General features: G+C 40.5%; 1 protein-coding gene across 2 annotated transcripts in view; it reads left to right on the plus strand.

Annotated features, from left to right (window-relative positions):
• Window positions 1–22022, plus strand: part of AKR1D1 (aldo-keto reductase family 1 member D1) — a 42808-nt gene that overhangs the window by 14211 nt on the left and 6575 nt on the right. The window contains exons 3-8 of one of the 2 annotated variants that reach the window (XM_028525974.2): window positions 994–1161; window positions 5742–5858; window positions 10431–10508; window positions 15954–16076; window positions 17220–17329; window positions 18023–18188. In XM_028525974.2, the coding sequence (XP_028381775.1) occupies window positions 994–1161; window positions 5742–5858; window positions 10431–10508; window positions 15954–16076; window positions 17220–17329; window positions 18023–18188 (762 nt within the window). The remainder of the gene's footprint in view (window positions 1–993; window positions 1162–5741; window positions 5859–10430; window positions 10509–15953; window positions 16077–17219; window positions 17330–18022; window positions 18189–22022) is intronic. The other variant, XM_036010944.1, reaches the window with a different exon arrangement.

The following is a 22022-nucleotide window of genomic DNA, read 5'->3' on the forward strand; positions in this document are numbered from 1 at the left end:
TATCTCATGTTAAGAAATTGCACGTTTTTCTCCTGTCAACGTTCAGGGGAGAGGATATTCTCATTCTAATGCTTCATGCAGGTGAATGAAATGAACAGAGTTTTAGCTACCAAATTTGATAAAAACGTATCTTGAAAAATCTAGCATGCCCCTCAACAACCTTTTTCCCCAGCTTTACTGAAGTATAATTGATGTATAAAAACACTGCACCGATTTTTAATTTTATTGTTGCTCAAGTACAGTTGTCTGCCTTTTCCCCCTACTTCTTTTGCCCCCCCCACCCCAGCCATCCCCCAAAACTGCACACATTTAAAGTGTACAATCAAACGCCCTTGGCCCAAGCACAAACCCATGAAGCCATCAGCACATTCAAGATGGTGAAGGTACCCATTGCTGCCAAGCTTCCTCGTGCTCCTTGGTGATCCCACGTCCACAGCCCGCACTCCAGGCACTCACTGATCTGTGTCTGTTGCTATAGATTAGTTTTCATTTTCTAGCGTTTTGTATACATGGAATCATAAAGTGTCTTTTCCTTTTGGTCTGGCTTCTTGCCTTCAATATAATTATTTGATATTCATCCGTGTTGCTGTGTGTATCAATAGTTCATTCCTTTTTTATTACTGGCTAGTATTCCATTGTGTGAATATATGTCTCAGTTTATTCAGCCAAACCTTTGGTTTTTAACTGAGCAATTGTCCGTGAACTTGCGCCCTCCTACAGCCCGGATACTGTGAAGTCTGCTGTCACTGGTTAAAAAACGTTGGGGGTGGTCCTGGGATGGATGGAGTCTCCCGCTGAGGGCAGGATGCTCCCTGGGAGGCCAGCTTCTCCAGCCTCCGGGTACCACTTCCAATCACAACAACAGCATGGAATTGGGAATTTGTCATGCTCACTCTAAAGCCACGTACAGCAAACTGTCCCGGTTAATAACGATTCCACTAAAGGAAAGACCCATTTCTTTTCTCCTAAATCCCAACCCCTTTGTCATTTCAGACCCCTGAGGGGACCTGCAAGACATCGGTGAAGGCAGCCATTGACGTGGGGTACCGGCACATCGACGGGGCCTACGTCTACCTGAACGAACACGAGGTGGGGGAGGCCATCAGAGAGAAGATAGCAGAAGGAAAGGTGCGGAGAGAGGACATTTTCTACTGCGGGAAGGTGAGAGCTTCCCTCCTCCCTCCATCGCCTCATGCTAATGGTGGGCCTGACCCCCCTTCTCTCTGCCGCAGAATGTTGGACTCAGCAAGAGGACGGCATTTTCAACTTCCTACTTCCTTACTCGTGCCAGCGACTTAGGGACTAATAAGCCCCTTGAAGCAGGCTTAAGGCAAAACTCCTTCTCCATACATGGCCAAGGATTTAAAACCTATGCAAAGAACCACATCCACAAAGCAAAAATCTGGGGAGTGGAGGAAAAGGAGGAGATGGTTCATATTACAGAAGCATTTGCCAAGGCTTTCTTGAAAGGGGCAGCTTTTTTTTTTTCTTTTGTGTTTACTTATTTGTTCATAGATCACGAATTTCTTGATTGAACTCTAATTCGTGTACCATAAAGTTCACCATTTTAAATCAGTGGTTTTTAGTAAATTCACAGAAGCTGCACCACCATAACCACAACCTAATTTCAGAATATTTTCGTCGCTCCAAAAATAAAAACCAAAGCCCATGCCCACTAGCAGTCACTTTCCACTGATCCCTCTCCACCCCACCCCCAACACTGGCAACCACGGACCTACTTTCTGTCTCCTTGGTTTTCCTATTTTGAACATTTCGTACAAATGGAATCATACAATATATGGCCTTTTGTGTCTAGTTTCTTTCCCTCCATGGAATGTTTCTAGGTCCATCCAAGTTGTAATGTCTATCAGAATATCATTTCTTCTAGCGGCCGAATAAGATGCCATTGTGTGGAAATACCTCCTTTGTTTAGATCACTACCTTGTGAGCAATTTAAATCTCCAGTGTTAGAAATCCATACACATTGAAGAACAATCAGGAAGATAAAGCATCATGACTCAAATGAAAGACAGTGGGAAGATGGGATGTATATTTACAGGCAGCTCTGTAGGGACATAATACAATTCTCTTGAGGGTTCAAAAGAGAAAAAGACACTGCTGCTGATTTCGCCCACCCCCTAGACCTCCCCTCCTTCCAGCTCCCCACTCGGCTCCTGCCAAGTTTCCCGGGTTTGCGATTCCCCAAATCACCAGCTACTTATCGTTCTGGTCCAAGGGCCACATGGAGCCACTGTCCCAAAATATCAGCTTGGAGCTTTCACTGTATTAAAGCTTAACAATTCTGGTTCCTAAAGATTTTATTATTACACAGTCTCTCATTAGAGTAAAACATTAACCCTTAAATAGGCGCTTGCCCCTGTTCCTGAACAAGAGTAAACTTGACTTCATAACCTGAGGACCTATGCCAAAGCAGCCTGCCCACAGCCAGAAATATTTCTGGACACTTTGACTTATCTTAAAATTCTTTTTTTTTTAACTTTTACATTGCCTCCACAATTTCTTCTTGTTTGTTTCATGTAAGAAGGAGGTTTTAAATAACCACCAAGAGAAACAGACCCTGAAAGTTTCCTTCTTACCTCTTTGGAGAACAGTAAAGTCGTTGCATCATCTATCACGCTGCAAAAACTGAACCGAATTAAGTCAGCTATTTCATAAAGTCACTATGCGCTAACATTTACAGAATACTTACACAGGACCCGTTACAAAGCTGGAACTATATGGGTCTGTTGAATAAAAATAATTAAAATGCATGAAACAGAATTTCCACTGCAGTGAGTTGGCAGCAAAAACACCCACAGACCCACAGTAACAGCCAAACCCATTTTGCCACTACTCTCTCCACCTGAAGTGTCCTCTTCGGCAGATCTGATGCTTCAAGAAGCTGTACTAATGTATTTCAAGCATCTGAGTACCGCTCAGCAACCTAGGTTTTCCTGACTTCAAGGGCACGCTGGCTCCAACTTGACAATCCAAACCTTAATCTTCCAACACCTAACACTTTAAGATCGAGCCATTTCTTTTTCTTTTTTGTCAAGCCATCTAAGTTTATTTTATTGACTGTATTTTTTCCCTACTTATTGAAGTATAATTGACATGGGACATTATGCGAATTTAAGGTGTGCAACATGTTGACCTGATACACTTATATATTGCAAAAGGATTACCGCCCTAACGTCAGCTAACACCCCACCCCTCACATAATTCCCACTCCTTGTTTGTAGTAAGGACATGGGAGACCTACTCTCTCAGCAACTCTAAAGTACACAATCCAGCATTGTTGATATAACCATTATGCTGTGCATTAGATCCCCTGGACTTGCTTCTCTCACAGCTGGAGTCTGTGCCCTGGGACCGCCGCCTCCCCATTTTCATTCAAGCACAGCTGTCGCCTTGTTGGCCTTGTGGTGGAGTAAGGCTGGGTTCCCCTAGCCCGCCATTCTGGTGACACTATCAGTTCAGCCAGACATCCAGTAAGTTCTCAGCAGGGACTGGCAGAATTTCCCTGGGGTCCAAGTAGGAAATGAGAACAAAGGAGCAGTGAGAGAGAGAGAATCTAAATCTTGGCCGTAATATAAAATTTCACCAGCTTCTGTACTGCCCGTCACGTGGGAAGCATCCAGTGAAGTGGCTCACACAAGTCTATTTCTTGCTCAGATGAAGCACATCTTTTGTCAGAGTGACATGGAGAGGAAGTGCCTGCCCAGGTCAGCACGCTGTTCTGATACACCCTCCGCTCCCTTGTCACACACAGCGAGGAGAAGTTCAAGGGCTGAGAGTCGGGTGGGAGATGAGCACTGAGCAGGGGAAGACTTCGTCTCCAGATTACACCCTCTGTGGCTCTGGGGCATCTTTAAGTCTCTGGTCCTGTATTCCTTTTTCAGATAATTTTTATCTTTCAATTGTAGTTGATGTACCATATTCTGCTGGCTTTAGGTGTGCAACCCAATGATGAAACATTTATGTAATTTATGAAGTGATTAAATCTAGTACCCATCTGACACCACACATAGTTATCACAATATTACTGACTATATCCCCTATGTGGTACTTTACACCCCCATGACCATTCTATAACTATCAATTTGTACTTCATTTTTAAAATATACTTTATTAATTATGCTATTATAGTTGTCCCATTTTCCTCCCTTTATTCCCCTCTGCCCTAGATACCCCCTTCCACCCACATCCCCCCCCTTCTTTAGTTCATGTCCATGGGTCATACTTGTAAGTCCTTTGGCTTCTCCATCTCTTATACTATTCTTAACCTCCCTGTCTATTTTGTACTGACTATTTATGCTCCTTATTCCCTGTATCCTTTTCCCCATCCCTCCCTCCCCTTCCCCACTGCCAACCCTTCACCTTCTTCACCCATCCCCCACCCCAATCTGGCAACCGTCAAAAGTTCTCTACATCTATGACTTTATTTTATTTAGTTTGCTATATTCTACATATAAATGAAATCACATGGCATTTGTCTTCCTCTAGTCTGATTTATGTCACTGAGCACAATGCCCTGTAGGTCCATCCATGCTGTTATAGATGACAAGATTTCATTTTTTTAAGGCTGAGTCATATTTCATTGTATGTATACACCACTTCTTTATCCACTCATCTGTTTTTTTTAAAGATTTTATTTCTTTTTAGAGAGAGGGGAAAGGAGGAAGAAAGAGAGGAAGAGAAACATCAATGTGTGGTTGCCTCTCATGCATCCCCTACTGGGGACCTGGCCCACAACCCAGGCATGTGCCCTGACTGGGAATCCAACCCTTTGATCCTTTGGTTCACAGGTCAGTACTCACCCCACTTGAGCCACACCAGCCAGGACAGCAGTTCTGCTTTTAGTTTTTTGCAGTATCTCCATACTGCTTTTCAGAGTGGCTGCACCAGTCTGCATTCCCACCAACAGTGCATGAGGGTTCCCTTTTCTCCACATCCTTGTGTCACTTGCTTATTGACTTACTGATGATGGCCATTCTGACAGGCGTGAAGTGATATCTCATTGTGATTTTAATTTGCATTTCTTTGATCTTAGTGATGTCTAGCGTCTTTTCCTAGGTCTACTGGCCAACTGCATGTCCTTTTGGGAGAAGTGTCTATTCAGATGTTCTGCCCAGTTTTTGATTGGTTTGTTTTTTTGTTGTTGTTGATTTTTATAAATTCTTTTTTTTAATTTATTTTTAGAGAGAGAAAGGAGGGAGATAGAGAGAGAGAGAGAAACATCAATATGTGGTTGCTGGGGGTTATGGCCTGCAACCCAGGAATGTACCCTGGCTGGGAATCGAACCTACGACACTTTGATTCACAGCCCACGCTCAATCCACTGAGCTACCCCAGCCAGGGCCGATTTTTATAAATTCTTTATAAATTCTGGATATTAACCCCTTATCAGATGTATCCGTGAATGCTATATCCACTCATCTATTGATGGGCACTTAGGTTGCTTCCATATCTTGGCCATTATAAAGAATGCTGCAATGAACATACGGATGTATATTCTGGCACTTTATTCTGATAAAGCTATAATACAGACATCAAGAGTAATATCAGTTTATCAGTTTATCTTGTACTCAGGTAAAACTTCATCATAAACATATCTTTGTGCAGTTAAATGAATGAATAAAATGTGTATGAAGGCTTTGTAAAGAATAATGGGCTGAATTATTATTTTCAAAAGGACACAGCATGCATGTTAGTTAACTAACCCCTTTGGACCCTCTCAGCTTTGGTGTACAGCTCTTGACCCGGAGAACGTCCGCCCATGCCTGGAGAGGACACTCAAGATCCTCCAGCTGGACTATGTCGACCTTTACATTATTGAGTTACCCATGGCTTTTCAGGTGAGTCCAGACACCTAGAGCTTTGCCCTCCGCTCTTTGGTGACCGTGAGCTAGTCTGTTCGTCAGCTCCGTAGAATGTCACTGTTTTGTTTCCGTAGATCAGACAGCACTGACCTGGCCCAACAAGTGGCCAAAAGGATTATGTGTAACAGTCTCAGGCTTGGATCCCATGTTTCTTCACTCACAATCCAATGCTCCTTTTATTATATCGTGTCTTTACACCTATAGTTTAAACTCCCTACATGAAACCATCACATACTCCCCAAAGAGCGGTCCATGTTTTAGTTGCCTGGCATCCAGACACACCCTTCTTGCCACTCGCTGAGTCATAAAAATGTCCCTGCGCGACATAATGCAAAATAATGCAATATGTACAGCTGAAAATGTATTTGCCCTCCAAGGGGAAATAGCCCAAAGAATGGTCAGGTGTTTTGGAGTTAGCAACAAGATCAGGGTGCTTGATATTCTTCTAGCTCAATCGCACTTCTTCCTTGAACTTTTTCCATCTGTTGACTCAGTGTTCACCTAGCTACCAACAGCACATCCCACACACACTGCTGAAGAGAAGTAACTGCTTTAAATTTTCACCGAGGGAAGGAGAGATTGAAAATGAAACTCGACGCTTGTGCACAAGGCAAATCAGACCCTGCTGGTCAGGAAAAACAAGGACCCTCTCCCACTGCGGTGGCCGGGATTCCTTTATGCAACCAACCTGGCTGCCGCTGTTCTGTCCTCTGGAAGCACTTTCCATGGTGACTCTCCTCTGTGGTCACAGGCAAGATGAACTCTGGGAAAAATTCCCCTTTCGCATTCTCCTCCATGGAGATGCATACGGGTTTTCAGGCTTCACAATGGTCTTGGTAATCCCAGGCTTTCATTGGTCAGGTTGGGATTTCACGGACAAGACAATATCCGATAAAATTCTGTTAGGCTTTCAGTAAATTTACATTCAGTCAGCTCCATAAAAGAGTATATAAAAGTAGAAACCTTATAAGGTCAATTTCTTGTATCTAGTCCTCAACCCATGGTTTCTGCACCTTAGTAAAGAACATGCTTGTTCGGCTCATCTGCTCAGGTTTCAGCTCACGAGCCCCCATCTGGCTTGAAATAATATAAAACAGGGAGATACAGCTAACATGTTCCTCGCACTCAGTCTGCTCCTCATTGGATGGTGCTCCTTTGTCAGGTAGGACATCCACGGGCCGAGATCTTGCCTTCGGAGATATATGGACAAGAATTCTCCCAAAGTCCAGTTTTATTTCCCTCTAGGATTCTCCCCTCCCTGTCTTGGCTGACACTGACTTTGGGCTTTAGAGCTCAACTTCTGATGTTTTGATGGCATCCAGAAGCAGAAAGTAGCTGTTTTAGCAAAATACGATCTTACCTCTCATCTTACAAACCAAGGAGCAATAAACACCCATATCTTTCTTTAGGACCTTACTGAAGACTACAGAAATGGCCAATAAACTTTAACACCCAACGTTTTTCTACTAAGTCCCCTAAAGCTTCAGTCTCAATGGCCTTAGAAGGCCAATCTTGAGACCCATTGTCAGAGTCTCAAGACACAACAAAGCAACAGTGTAACAAGATGACGTGCTATTGCATAGAAAGAATAGCCAATTATCAGCTGGACATGGGAAAATCCTCATATCCCCAACCCCATACGGACCTAGTTCATTCCACATTTTTGGCCCATTACTTGCCATTCCCCAACACCGTGTAAGTCAGGACTTTTGTTATAAATGGCAAAGTCCAACTTAAATTGGCATTAGCAAAAAGAAAAACTAAGAAGTCCTTCTTAGGGACATCTAGTTCAGGCACAACTGGATCCAGAAGTTTAAACTACGTGTCTACACTCTGGCCCTTTCTCTTTCAACTGGTTGGCTTCATTCTCAAAAATCCCTTTCCACATGATGGTAAATGCCCACTGACGTGGCAAGCCTACATTTTCAATACAGCTTAAGAATTCAGGGAGCAAGAGACTACACATTGAACCTCATAGAGAAATACGGTTAGCCTTACTTGGGTCATGTATTTATTGTACCTGTTGCTGGCTGGTCTTGTATCTGTTCAGGGTCTGAGTGACTGACTGACATGTATGGCCAAGAGTTAGAGCTGAGCGGGCCCACACAAACAATGTGGAATGAGCTTCTCTGTAGAAGATGGCATAAGGGTGGTAGAAAACAACATAACAGATTCCCACCGCACTCACCGGAGGTCACTTAGCAAGCGCAGGGGTACGGAGCAGATCTCTAGACCCAGGCTGCCTGGTCTGACTCCCAGCTCTGTGGCACGTGAGCCAGGTAACATGGTCAAGTTATTACCTGATCTCGTAACACACCCCCTAAGCATGGTGCATTGGAAAGAGTATGGGCTTTGGAGTCACACAGAACAGGGACTGACTTTCAGCTTTATTACTTACCAGCATGGTACTTCAATATTTCTGAACTTCAATTCCATTGTCGGTAAATCAGAGACAATAATAACTGACTTGCTGAGTTTTGTGAGGAGTCATTAAAATTATATATGTGAAATTACCGACATAGTGCCTGACATTTCATAAATAATAAAAGACAATGTTGTGAAATGTTCAGGTAGAAATAGATATCCCAATATACAGAATATCTTCATTTCACACAAGAGGAAGTTGAGGCCCCAGGCAATGAAGTAGCTAACTCAGGCTTAAAATCCATCAACAGGGGCCCTGGGTGGTGTGGCTCAGGAGATTGAGGGCCAGCCCATGAACCAAAGCGTCGCTAGTTCAATTCCCAATCAGGGCACGTGCCTTGGTTGGGGGCCAGGTCCCCCGTAGGGAGTGCTTGAGAGACAACCACACATTAATGTTTCTGTCCCTCTCTTTCTCTCTCCCATTCTCTGAAAATAAATAAATAAATCTTTTTAAAAAAAGATTTTATTTTTATTTATTTGTTAGAGAGGGAAGGGAGGGAGAAAGAGAGAGAGAGAGAAACATCAGTGTGCGGTTGCTAGGGGTCATGGCCTGCAACCCAGGCATGTGCCCTGACTGGGAATCAAACCTGCAACACTTGGGTTCGCAGCCCGCGCTCAATCCACTGAGCTACGCCAGCCAGGGCAATAAATCTTTTAAAAAAGACTTCCATGCTGCCAACCATATACAACAGACACTTTATCCTCCTATTATTTGACCTATTTCAACACAGCCGACCACTGCCTCCTATACACATGTGCTTTTTGTGGCTTCTAGAATGCTACCCTATCATGATTCTTTGGCAGCCTCTTCCCTGCCAACCTCCAAACGTTGTGAGGCCCAGTCCCTCTATTCTCAATATTCTTGTCTTACTGAGACACACTTTCTATGTAAGTGATCTCGTACAGTTGCATGGATTGAATACCGTTTTATATGTTGAGAGCGACCAAATTTTGTCTGCAGCCAGGACCTCTTTCTGGGCCTCTTTCTGAGACTTCTGTTTCATTGCCTCCTCAAATAACCACTTGAACTAGATGTGGTCGTTTCAAATGGAAAACATCCAAAACAAAACTTTTAAAAAAAAATAGTTTATTGATTATGCTATTACAGTTGTCCCATTTCCCCCCTTCACTCCCCTCCACCCTGCACACCCCCTCCCACCCACATTCCCCCCACCCTTTAGTTCATGTCCATGTGTCATAAGTTCTTTAGCTTCTACATTTCCCATACTACCCTTGCCTCCCCCCCATCTATTTTCTACCTGCCATCTATGCTACTTATTCTCTGTGCCTTTTCCCCCCTCCTCTCCTCCCACTTCCCTATTGCTGACCCCCTATGTGATCTCCATTTCTGTGGTTCTGTTCCTGTTCTAGTTGTTTGCTTAGTCTGTTTTTGTTTTCAAAACAAAACTCTTGATTCCTTAGCTAACCTCAGGAAATGATTACCACCATCCACCCAAGGAGCCTAGGAATCATATTTTTCTCTATTCCTTTTCCAAGCCCATAAGGAACGGGTCCCATTTTTAGAAATAGCCAAAAATGAGAACTCTGAGAGACAACATTCCAAACCAGAGTTAGTCTTAGTTGGGCAAGGATCACCCAAAACCCAGAGAAGGAAATTTGGCCCTCAGATAATGTGTGCAGTAGGAAAAAGAGATGCCGAACCCCTAGAGGGTCCGAAAGTGGAAGGAAAAGAACCAGTGAGGAGGTGACGCCAAACTGAGAAGTCACGTACCGTGCTGTCCGCACCTTTGTCAAGGCTGGACGGACTGTGACAACACTGAGTCTGAAAGTCCTCGTTCTTAACCGCCACTTTTTTCTTATGAGTGATTTGTTCGTGACTTAAGAGCAGTAATCTGTCGGTAAGTAAAGGGGAAATTAATGGCAGGGTAGGATAAGGATAAGGAGATTACTGTGTCATATATTTTAGAAAAATGAATTTCTGGGCCGTCCCACAAAGGTAAGAAAATATATGCAATTTATTACATTACTATATAAACATATAAATAATTAAACTTGAATTGCTTTCCCAGTGCTGAAGTATGTTTGCATAATGACAATTCAGATTCCATAATTTTAATTCCCAGATATAAATACAATGAATCACACTTGTTTTGTTTTTTTAAGCCTGGAGATAAAATCTATCCTAGAGATGAGAATGGCAGGTGGTTATACCACAAGACAAATCTGTGTGCCACTTGGGAGGTAAGTTCAAGTGGGCCTTTTATTTTAAAAAACTCTGTTTTTAAATTGTGATCTGATGATTCCTGTTTGATATATGTGGAAGTGCAGGCTTTACGCTCCTATTCCAAGCTCCAAAGACCTGGAATACACTCTAACGGGTACAGTGCCCCTTCCCAATGGCGGTCCCCATCTAGGGGACACCTGACGATCCGAAGAGTGAAGCCGCACTGAAGGGTGGGGAGGCAGTTACTGATTCTGGTGCCTGGGGCTCTCCGCCTGAGAGTCCACCTACTCACTCCTGCCTCACCGGCGCTGGCTAGATTTGGAGTCTGGTATTTCACTCTAAGGGTCTGCTGGACAGGACAGACAGTATCGCCAAGAGAAAATGAGCTCACAGCTCAAAAAAAGCAGGGTATTTATCTCATAAGGAAATAACATATCTCCATCAGAGATCCCTACACAAACAGAACAGATGACCAAGAACTTTCAAATTAGCCAATTAATATACTAAAGAGTATAAGAAAAGATATTAGCAATGAGAAATAAGAACAAGAGAACTTTTTTAAAAAAGTATTCCATAATAATCAGGAAAAATAAAAATCAATGCAATGTATGAGAGAAAAGTGAAATGGATATAAATAAGGAAAAATTATTGGATTAAAAGATCAGGATGAGAAAATCTCCCAATATAAAGAAGAAAAAGACAAGAAAAAAATAAATATAAAACAAAGCTAAGAGATATACAGTGTACAATCAGAATTTACAACACTCACATAATAAAAAGCTCAGGAAAAAAGAAAGGAGAAAAAAGGAAAGAGGTAATGTTTGAAAGGGGAAAAACAGAGATACCAAAAGGGCATAGATTACTCATACCTAGGAAACCTGTATCAAGACACATTATAGAGAAATTTCAGAATATCAAATATGAAGAGAAGATGTTAATGCTTCCAGAGTCTAGCAAACAAGCCAAAAAAGGAGACAAAAATGAAATAATAAGACACAATCAATCCAAGAGAAGGCAGGAAAAGAAAAGCAGAAGGAAAATGAATAAGGGGGAAAATAGGAGACAAATACCAAGGTGGGAGATTTGAACTCAGTGATATCCATGATCACAGTCTATGTAGACAGTTGGAACAATCCAGTTCAAAGGCAGAGGTTGCCAGAATGGAAAAAGCAAAAGCAAAACCCCACTATATATTATATATAAGAAATCCACTTTAAATAAACACACACACATGTTTGTTTAAAAAATTAAAGGTTAAAAAAAATTAAGAGGCTAGAAAAAGATATACTAGGCCCACAGTAATTAAAAGAAGAGGGGAGTAGCTATTTTAATATCAACAAAGGTTTCAGAGCAAAAAGTATTACCAGGGATAAAGAAGTTTTTTTTATAATAAAAAAGAAATCAATCCTAAATATCTATGTACTTAATTACAGAACCCTAAAACTACATAGAGCATAAACTAAGAGAATTGAAAAGGGAAAGACAATAATCCACAATTATAGCCAACAATTTTTAATCTTCCATCTCAATAAATGAGATAAAAAGCAAACAGAAAATCTATAGATTGTAGGAGAGTTAAACAATACCATTCAACTTGACCTAATTGACATTTATAGAATACTTCGCCAAAATAGAACACTATTTTTCAAGTGTACATTGAACATTTAATGAGCCCATTTTATGAGACAAAAACTAAATCTCAGTTCATTCAAAATATTCTAACTATGCAAAGTAGGCTAATTAAAATTGGAATTAAATTTGATATTAATAACAAAAATCTGAAAAAACCATCAAATACTTTGAAACTAAGAAGCATACACATAAATAACCCATAGGACAAAGGAAATACCGAATCTATCTCTAGTATGGAGGCTAGTGACATACAATTAGAATTGAACTCTTTAAAAGCAAAATTGAAAAATAAAAATAAAAAACAATATTAAATATTTAGAGATAAATTTAACAAAATATGTACAAGAGATATACCATGTGCTTTGACCAGAGCCTCAATACAGATGCTATTAATTCTCTGTAGAGTCAATGCAGTCCCAATGAAAATTTCAATAGAAATTGAAAAGCTGATTTTAAAATGTACAGGAAAATGCAAATGACTCAAAGAGCCAAAACAACTTTGAGAAAGGAGGATAAATTTTTGAGTACTTATGCTAACTAATCTCAAGAAATATTATACAACTACAGTGACCGAGACCCTGCTATGTTGGCATAAAGGTAGTCATACAGATCAATGGCACAAAACAGAGAGTGCCAAAATAGACACATACACACACACACGGTTCGGCACAAATAATGCCCTTTTATTACAAAATCATAAGCATGGAATTCTGTAACATAACAATATCACACTCAAGCACACCATATGACATTTTAGGTCAAGTGTTCAAATTAAATTATAAATTATTACAACCAACCTCACTCAAGCAAGCTTACTTCTGCTGGACCCTGTATATGGTCAGTTGATTTTCAGCAGAGGTGCCAAGCAATTCAGCGGGCAAAGGATCATGTTTCCAGGGGTGTACAGGAGCTGGCACATTGCAGCCTGCAAGACCTGACTGTGCATCCCTCCTCCTCACCCCCCACTGGGTGACGTGGTTTTGTAAAGCTCAGTGTGCCCGGTGAGAGCAGTTACACTGCAGAAATTGACAAACACCACACCCTGGGGCACCTTTATTTCCCCTGGACAACTGGTTGTTAAACATTTATCTGTATTTCCATTGCTTATGTTCATGATCTTGACGGTGGTGATTTTACTGTGCATAAATATGTCAAAATTCATCAAAATGTACACTCAAATGTGTAGATATTGCATATCAATAATACCTCAATAAATCTGTAAGAAAGAAAGAATCAGTCATAATAATGAGATTGGTATCGGTTTTATTTGGATAGGTTCTATTTTATTATCAACAGCACAGGGTGGAAAAGAGACAATAGAATCATATTTTTGAAGTATTGAAAGATAAAGAACATTGACTTTGAAGCTTATGTCTGGTCAAACTGTATGGCAAAATGATGCATGAACAAACAAGTGCTGGTGAGGATGTGGAGAAGGGGGAATTCTTTTGCACCTTTGATGGGAATGCAGACTGGTGCAGCCACTGTGGAAAGCAGTATGGAGATACCTCAAAAAATTAAAAATGGATCTGCCTTTTGACCCAGTGATCCCACTTCTGGGAATATATGTGAAGGAACAGAAAACAGTAATTTAAGAGAACATAAACAACCCAATGTTCATTGCAGCATTATTTACAATCACCAAGGTACGGAAACAGCCCAAGTGTCCATCAATAGATGAGTGGATAAAACAACTATGTGACATTTACACAATGTTATTCTACACAACCATAAAAAAAGAAGAAAATTTTACCCTCTGCAATAGTATGGATGAACTTGGAGAACACTATGCTAAGTGAAATAAGCCAGTCAAAGAGAGACAAATACCATACGATTTCATTCATTTGAGGAATCGAATGAATGAACTGACTTGAAAGCAAAACAGAGACAGATCCATAGATGGAGAACAGATGACAGCTAGTGAGGAGGTGGAGGGATTGAGCCAAAAGGAAAAAGGATGCATAGACATGGACAACAGTGTGGTAATTGCTGGGGGTGGAGGGTATAAGTGGACTAAATGGTAATGGGAAATACAATAAAGATCAAACTTAAAAATGATGCTTTGATAAAAACATTTTCTGATCTACACACTGCTCAGAAGTTTTGCACATAAAGACCAACATTGAAAACCATTGCTAAATAAGAGAAGCAAAAATCTAAAAGATGCTCCAAGAAATATATGAAGTCAACTTTATATAGTTTTTATTATCTATAAAACTTTCTAAGTTCAAATAAAAAGAGAAAAATATAACTTTAGTAATTGGAAATTAAATTCTACATAGACTATAAACCTCATAGATGTTGGGGAGGGGGAAAACCAAGAAATGTATGGGAATGTTAAGTTCTTGTCTTTGTTTAAAAAAAGATATAACCTTTTGAAAGTACTAAAAAGAAACAGAAAAATTAGGATAAACTGAAATAAGAAATTAAGATGGTAGAAACAGTCCAAATATATTTATAGTTGCAGTAAATATAAACTAAACTCACCAACTAAAATACAAAGATTGACTAATTAGAATTAGGCACATCAAGCATAAAGACATGTAAAAGTTAACATTTATTTTTTAATTTTATTTATTTATTTATTTATTTATTTATTTATAGAGAAGGGGTGGGGAAGGAGAAAGAGAAGGGGAGAAAATATTGATCCATTGCCTCTAGTGCATGCTCCCACTGGTGACCTACCCAGCAACCCAGGCATGTGTCCTGACCAGGACTCAAACCAGCAAACTTTCACTTTGCAGGATGACATCCAACCAGCTGAGCCACAGTGGTCTGTGGCTGAAAGTTAAAACTTAAAGGTTGGAGGAAAATCTTATCAGTCAAATAGTTATCAGAAAAAGTTGTATAGTTGTATTAATATCTGACAAAATGAGCTTAAAATTCAAAATCATTATTAGGGATGGAATCTTTTATAATGATAAAAGATTAAATTTACCAAGAAGATGTATCAATTTTGAACACATATGTATCCAATAAAATATCTTCAAAATATATAAAGCAAAAATGATAGGAAAATATATTTAAAAATGGAATACATGGAGTCGTTGATAAATCCAGTGTTATAATGGGAGATTTCTGACCTATTTTTTTAAATTACTGAGAAGCCAATTATTGAGGAGATGAAAGTTTATACTAGGAAAAGCTAGCTCTAATTTTATATATGTGTGTATATGTACTGGTATGTGTATATATATACATATATGTGTGAGAATGAGAAACAGAGAGGGGAGAGAGATTTGCATCCAAAAATAGGAGAATATATTTTTTTACACATATCAAACACTTATAAAAATTGATTAGGTGCCATGCCATAAAAAAGCCTCAACAAATTTCAAGAAATAGGATCATTATATACATTACAGGGGGAAGATATGGTATACAATACACCTCAAACTCAGTCACACAATTCCTGCTTGTCTCCACCACTTCTGTGCTTCACAGAATGCCCATTGACATACCCAGGGACTTTCGGTTTTAAAGAATTTATATTAAGTGCCGGCTGGTGTGGCTCAGTTGGTTGGGTGTCATCCCATGAACGGAAAGGTCACCAGTTTGGTTCCTGGTCAGGGCACATGCCTGCTTTGCAGGTTTGGTCCCAGTCAAGGTGGGTACAGAAGACAATTGATCGATGTTTCTCTCCCTCTCTTCCTCCCTCCCTTCCACTCTAAAAAAATGTTTTTAATAAAAAAGAATTTATATTAACCCTTATAAACATTCATTCTTGCTTGTTTCGAGACTTCTTTCTTAATTCGTTGATATTGTATATCAAATTAGCAAAGCTCTTGTTTTATTTTTTCTTGTTTGATTCATTGGCATTTACTCCACAGGCTTTGGAAGCTTGCAAAGATGCTGGCTTGGTGAAATCTCTTGGTGTGTCCAATTTTAACCGCAGGCAGCTGGAGCTAATTCTGAACAAACCAGGACTCAAATACAAGCCAGTCAGCAACCAGGTACAGTTTGGCAGGCGGATGGGATGTGACCAGGGATTCCAACAGTTACTTAATAGAAAGAACCCCAGACTAGAAGCCAGAAAGTTCTGTGGTCAATCTACATAAAACCCTGGGCGAGTCTTTTAACTTCTCTCAATTTATGTTTCTTAAAAAAAAAAAAAAAAGACTTGGAAGTTTAAATCCAGACAAAAGTAACTAACCTCCCCCCAAAATTTTGAAGAACAATAATGAGGGGGAATAAGACCTGCCAGATATCAAGACATATAGAATATTTATAATAATGTAAGGTTAGTGCAAGAAGCGAGAATACAGATAAAATAGAAAATAAGGAGTACCTTACAAACAGGCCCCAGTACAAGAACTTGATATAAAATAAAGTAGCACAAACTAGTCACAAAAGGATGGATTTTCCACTAAATGGTGTGGGGGAAATGCCCAGTTATATGGAAACAATATAGATCTCTGCCTTATATCATACTCCAAAGTGAATGTCCCTATGATCAAGAGTTAAAAAGAAAGAGGAAGTCATTTGTAAATACTGCACAAGAATTTCAGTTTTCTGCAGCTATAAATAGAACAGGAAGCCATGGGAAGACGATAAAGAAAAGGTTAGATTTAGTAGTATAAAAATGGTAAATCTAAAAATAATATCAGAAACAAAGAGCAAGCAAAAATAACTAGATTTTTAAAAATGTAATAGAAAAAGAGGTTCATATCCTTGTGAATTAAAAACTAATAAAAAGTCAATGAAAAAAATAGTGAGAAAAAATATAAGACTCAACAGAAAAATGGGCTAAAGAAATTCACAGAAGACAAATTGCAAGACTGGTAAACACATGAAAATGTTTAGTCGTACCAGTAATGACCAAAATTTAAATTTAAATGTGATCTCTATATTGTCTACCTAATTAGCGAAGCTTTCGTTTTATTTTTTAATACAAAGTTCTCACTAAACTTGTTGTAATTAATCTCACCGGGATACAAACTGTATAAGTTTCCTTGTTAGGAAAAATACTTACGAGTCATCTCGTTATCCTAATACTTTTAAATGAATTTTATTCAAGGATTTTTAAAAAGTATGTACCTTTGCATTCACCTCCAAGGCCTTGATTTTGCGCCCCATTCTTCAATGTATCCACACAGGTTGAGTGCCATCCATATTTCATCCAGACGAAACTCCTGAAATTTTGCCAACAACACGACATTGTCATTGTCGCATATAGCCCGCTGGGGACCAGTCGGGATCCAACATGGTAAGCAAGACTGCGTGTCTCCTCAGGAATTGTTTCCTTTGATATGGAGTGCGAGGCTCCTGTGAATTATTTGAGTGAAATGGCTCTACTTGACTGTGTGAACTTATGAAAGTTACTTAATCTCTTCAAATCATTCTGCATATTTAAACTGAGCTAATAAAATCTTCCTCACTTAGATGTAAGAATTGATTATGCTACATGTATGCAATTACCTCACAGTGCCCGCCACAGAAATGCTCCATAAATGTTAGCTTAGGTATTATTCAATGGAGTCTTTATGGCCATACTCTGAAATTTTAGAATGTTTTGATCTCTGTATTCAATGGCAACATGTCTACTGGGCTGTGTTCCACAGACCAAAGGAGAAAGTTTTCTGCCCTAATTGATTCCAAGAGTTGTGCCTCTGTGTATTCTCACACATGCCTGCTTTTAACCCAGTTCTCTCTGTAAGACATCAAAAAAAATATCATTTACTTCATGAAAAAGGCAGCTCTATAAATTTGCCTCTTTTGATCTCCCCACACCAAGAGCAACTCTTCACTGAGGACTCCGCAGTCAGAGACACTGGTTACAGATTATCTGAAGTGGCCCCGTGGGTTCCCAGGCGAATGGGCAGGCAGAGGAGGAGACGGCCTGATGAACCCTTGGTTCTCACTGATCAAGCTAAACATAATGCATGTTTCTGTTTTTCAGGGTGAATCTATCTTCCCCACCTTTGTTAACGGATCCACTCCTAAAAGCACTGGGGGAAAAGTACAATAAGACAACAGCTCAAGTTGCTTTGCGTTTCAACGTCCAGCGAGGGGTGGCTGTCATTCCGAAAAGCTTTAACCCTGAAAGGATCAAAGACAACTTTCAGGTAAGAGAACAGCTTCTGAAAATATAAAAAGTAGGGTATTTTTTTATTTAGAGAATTTTCTGCTTAGATTCATAAGAAACTTGTAATGCCTCCCTGTTTTATTGTATACCAGCTCCCCGACTCACTCTGTCCATATCTGGGTTTAATTGTAGCTGAATTTGAGACAATTCCTAGTACTTTGGGGATTGCTTTGCTACTTGTATATGACAGGCATACTTTGGAAATATTGCAGGTACAGTTCCAGATCACCACAAAAAAAAGTGTGTAACACAATAAAGCAAGTCAATAGCATATGTCAAAAAAGTACATACCTTAATTGACAAGCACTTTATTGCAAAGAAATGCTAGCTACCATTCCAGCCTTCAGTGAGACAATCTTTTTGCTGGTGGAGGTCCTGCCCCAATGTGGATGGGCTACTGGTGGCTGCTGAATTCAAACAAGATGTCTTCAAACAAGAAAACAATGATGTTTGCCGTGTTGGTTACTCTTTCTACCATAGACAATTTGCCCGTTACATCTGATGCTGCTTCATAGCGCTTTACCCACAGAACTTCTTTCAAAACTGGAGTTAATCCTCTCAAACCCTGCTTTATCTACTAAGTCTATGTCATATTCTATGTCCTTCATTGTCGTTTCAACGGTATTGACAGCATCTTCACCAGGAGGGGTTTCCGTTTCAAGAAACCACTGTCTTTGCTCAACCATAAGAAGCAAATGCTCATCCACTAGCGCTTTAACGTAAGATTGCAGCGATTTAGTCACGTATTCAGGCTCCACTTCTGGGTGTAGTTCTCATGCTATTTCCACATCTGTGGCTACTTCCTCCACTGAAGTCTTGAACCCCTCAAAGCCATCCATGAGGGTTGGAAGCAATGTCTTCCAAATTCCTGTTAATGTTGACATTTCGACCTCTTCCCATGAATCAAGAATGTTCTTAAAGGCATCTAGAATGGTGAATACTTTCCAGAAGGTTTTCAATTTACATCAGAACTAGTCCTGGAGCCATAAGCTGCAGAAGGGATATTGTGTTACCAGGCATAAAACATGCATCTCATTGTATATCTCCATCAGAGCTCTTGAGTGACCAGGTGCATTGTCAATGCGAAGTAATATTTTGAAAGAAATCTTTCTTTTTTTCCCTGAGCAGTAGGTCTCAACAGTGGGCTCAAAACATTTACCAAATTGCCCTGACCACTGTGGCTCAGTTGGTTAGGTGTTGCCTTGCAAACCAGAAGGTCACAGGTTCGATTCCCAGTCAGGGCACATGCTGGGGTGCAATTTAGGTCCCTAGTTAGGGGTGTGCAAGAGGCAACCGATAAATGTTTCCTTCATACATTGATGTTCTCTCCCTCTCTTTCTTCCTCCCTTGCCCTCTCTCTAAAACACAAAGAAAAATTCAGCAAATCACATTGTAAACAAATGTGTTGTCATCCCACCTTTGTTGTCCTAGAGCAGATTTAGCATAATTCTTAAAATTCTAGTTTTTCAGAATGGTAAACATTAGCTTCAACTTGAAGTCACCAGCTGCATTGGCCCCCAAGGAGAGAGTCAGCCTGTTCTGTGAGGTGTTGAAGCCAGGCGCCGACTTCTCCCCAGCCACCAAAGTCCTAGATGGCATCTCCTTCCAACAGAAGGTTGTTTTGTCTGCGCTGAAAATGCATTACCCGGCGTGGCCACCTTCAACCAAGGCCTGAGCTAGAGAGTCGGGGTCACTTGCTGCTTCACCTGCCCCTTTTATGTGTCACATTTTGGCAATTCTTGCAATATTTCACACATTTTTATCACAATGGAGGAGATGGCTTCTTTGCTTAAACTTCATGAGCTGGCCACTCTAGCTGAAGATTTTTCTTGACAGCTTCCTCACTTCCCTCAGCCTTGCAGGACTGCAGAGAGTTCGGGCCTTGCTCTGGATTAGGCTTTGGTTTGAGGAAATGCTGTGGCTGGTTTGATCTTCTATCCAGACCGCTAGAACTTTTGCCACATGAGCAATAAGACTGTTTCGCTCTTTTATCATTCCTGTGTTTCCTGGAGTAGCACTTTTAATTTCCTTCAAGAACTTTGCCTTGGCCTTCCCAGTCTGGCTTTTGGGCACGAGAGGCCTAGCTTGCAACCTATCCCGGCTTTCAACACACCTTCCTCACCACTCTGAACTGTTTCTAGCTTTTTTTTTTTTTTTAATTTTTTTAAAGATTTTATTTATTTATTTTTAGAGTGGGAAGGGAGGGAGATAGAGAGAGAGAGAGAAACATCAATGTGCGGTTGCTGGGGGTTATGGCCTGCAACCCAGGCATGTGCCCTGACTGGGAATCGAACCTGGGACACTTTGGTTCCCAGCCCGCGCTCAATCCACTGAGCTACGCCAGCCAGGGCTGTTTCTAGCTTTTGATTTAAGGCAAGAGACGCGAATTCTTCATTTCACTTGAGCACTTAGAGGCCATGGCCAGGTTATTAAACTGGGGAGCAGCTGGACGAAGGAGCCATGAGAACACACCCGAGTAAGTTCGCCGTCTTACACGGGTGCCGTTCGTGGCACCCCAGACAAGTTATAATAATAACATCAAAGATTATGGATCACAGGTCACTATAACAAGTATAATAATAATGAAAAAGTGTGAATATGGCAAAAATTACCAAAATGTGACAATGAGACATTCGTGAGCTAATGCTGTTGGAAAAATGGCACCAGGAGACTTGCTTGACGCGAGGTTTCACAAACCTTTCATTTGTGAACACACACACATGCACATTATCTGTGAAGTGTGATAAAGCACAGCACGGTGTACACTGTATTGTGTGTTCCCCACCCCAAGCCAGGTCTCCTTCCATCACCATTTATCCCCTCTTACCCTCTCCTACATCCTACCACCCACCTTTCCCTCTGGTCATCACCACTCGGTCATCTCTGAGCTTTGTTGTGTGGGGTTTTGGGGGGAAGGGTTTAATCCCATCACCTTTTCCACCCAGCCCCCCAACCCCCTCCCCTCTGACCACTGTCACTTTGTTCTCTGCGTCCATGAGTCTCTTTCTATATTGTTAGTTTATTTTGTTCATTAGATTTCACATATAAGTGAGATCACATGGTACTTGTCTTTCTCTCACTGGCTTATTTCACTTGGCATAAGATTCTCCAAGTCCATCTACGCTATTGCAAAGGGTAAGATTTCCTTCTTTTTATGACTGAGTAGTATTCCATTGTGTAAATGTACCACTGCTTTTTTTATACACTATTGACGGACACTTGGGCTGCTTCCGAATCTTGGCTATTGTAAATAACATAGGGGTGCATTCATTCTTTCTAATCAGTGTTTTGGGGTTTTCAGATAAATTCCCAGAAGTGGAATCACTGGGCTATAAGGCAGTTTTGTTTTTAATTTTTGAGGAAACCCCATACTGCATTCCACAGTGGCTGCACCAGTCTGCATTCCCACCAACAGTGCACAAGGGTTCCCTTTTCTCCACATCCTCACGAACAGTTGTTTGTTGATTCACTGATGGTAGCCATTCTGACAGGTGTGTGGTGATAGTTCATTGTGGTTTTAATTTGCATCTCTCTGATGATTAGTGACGCTGAGCATCTTTTCTCATGTCTGTTGACCATCTGTCAGCCCTCTTTGGAGAAGTGTCTATTCAGGTCCTTTGTCCATTTTTTAAATTGGATTGTTTTGGGGGGGGGGGGGGGGCGTTTGGTGTTGAGTTTTGTAAGTTCTCTATAAATTTTGGTGAAAGAATTCTAAAAAGTTTTCAAATCTATTGCAACAGAGCAAACCCATTTTGTGAAGTCATCTCACTAAACAAAAGCCTAAAATCAGTCTCTACTTAGTCTCTACTTAAGG

This window comes from Phyllostomus discolor, chromosome 10 (assembly GCF_004126475.2).
Source record: "Phyllostomus discolor isolate MPI-MPIP mPhyDis1 chromosome 10, mPhyDis1.pri.v3, whole genome shotgun sequence".
Taxonomy (NCBI): Eukaryota; Metazoa; Chordata; class Mammalia; order Chiroptera; family Phyllostomidae; genus Phyllostomus; species Phyllostomus discolor.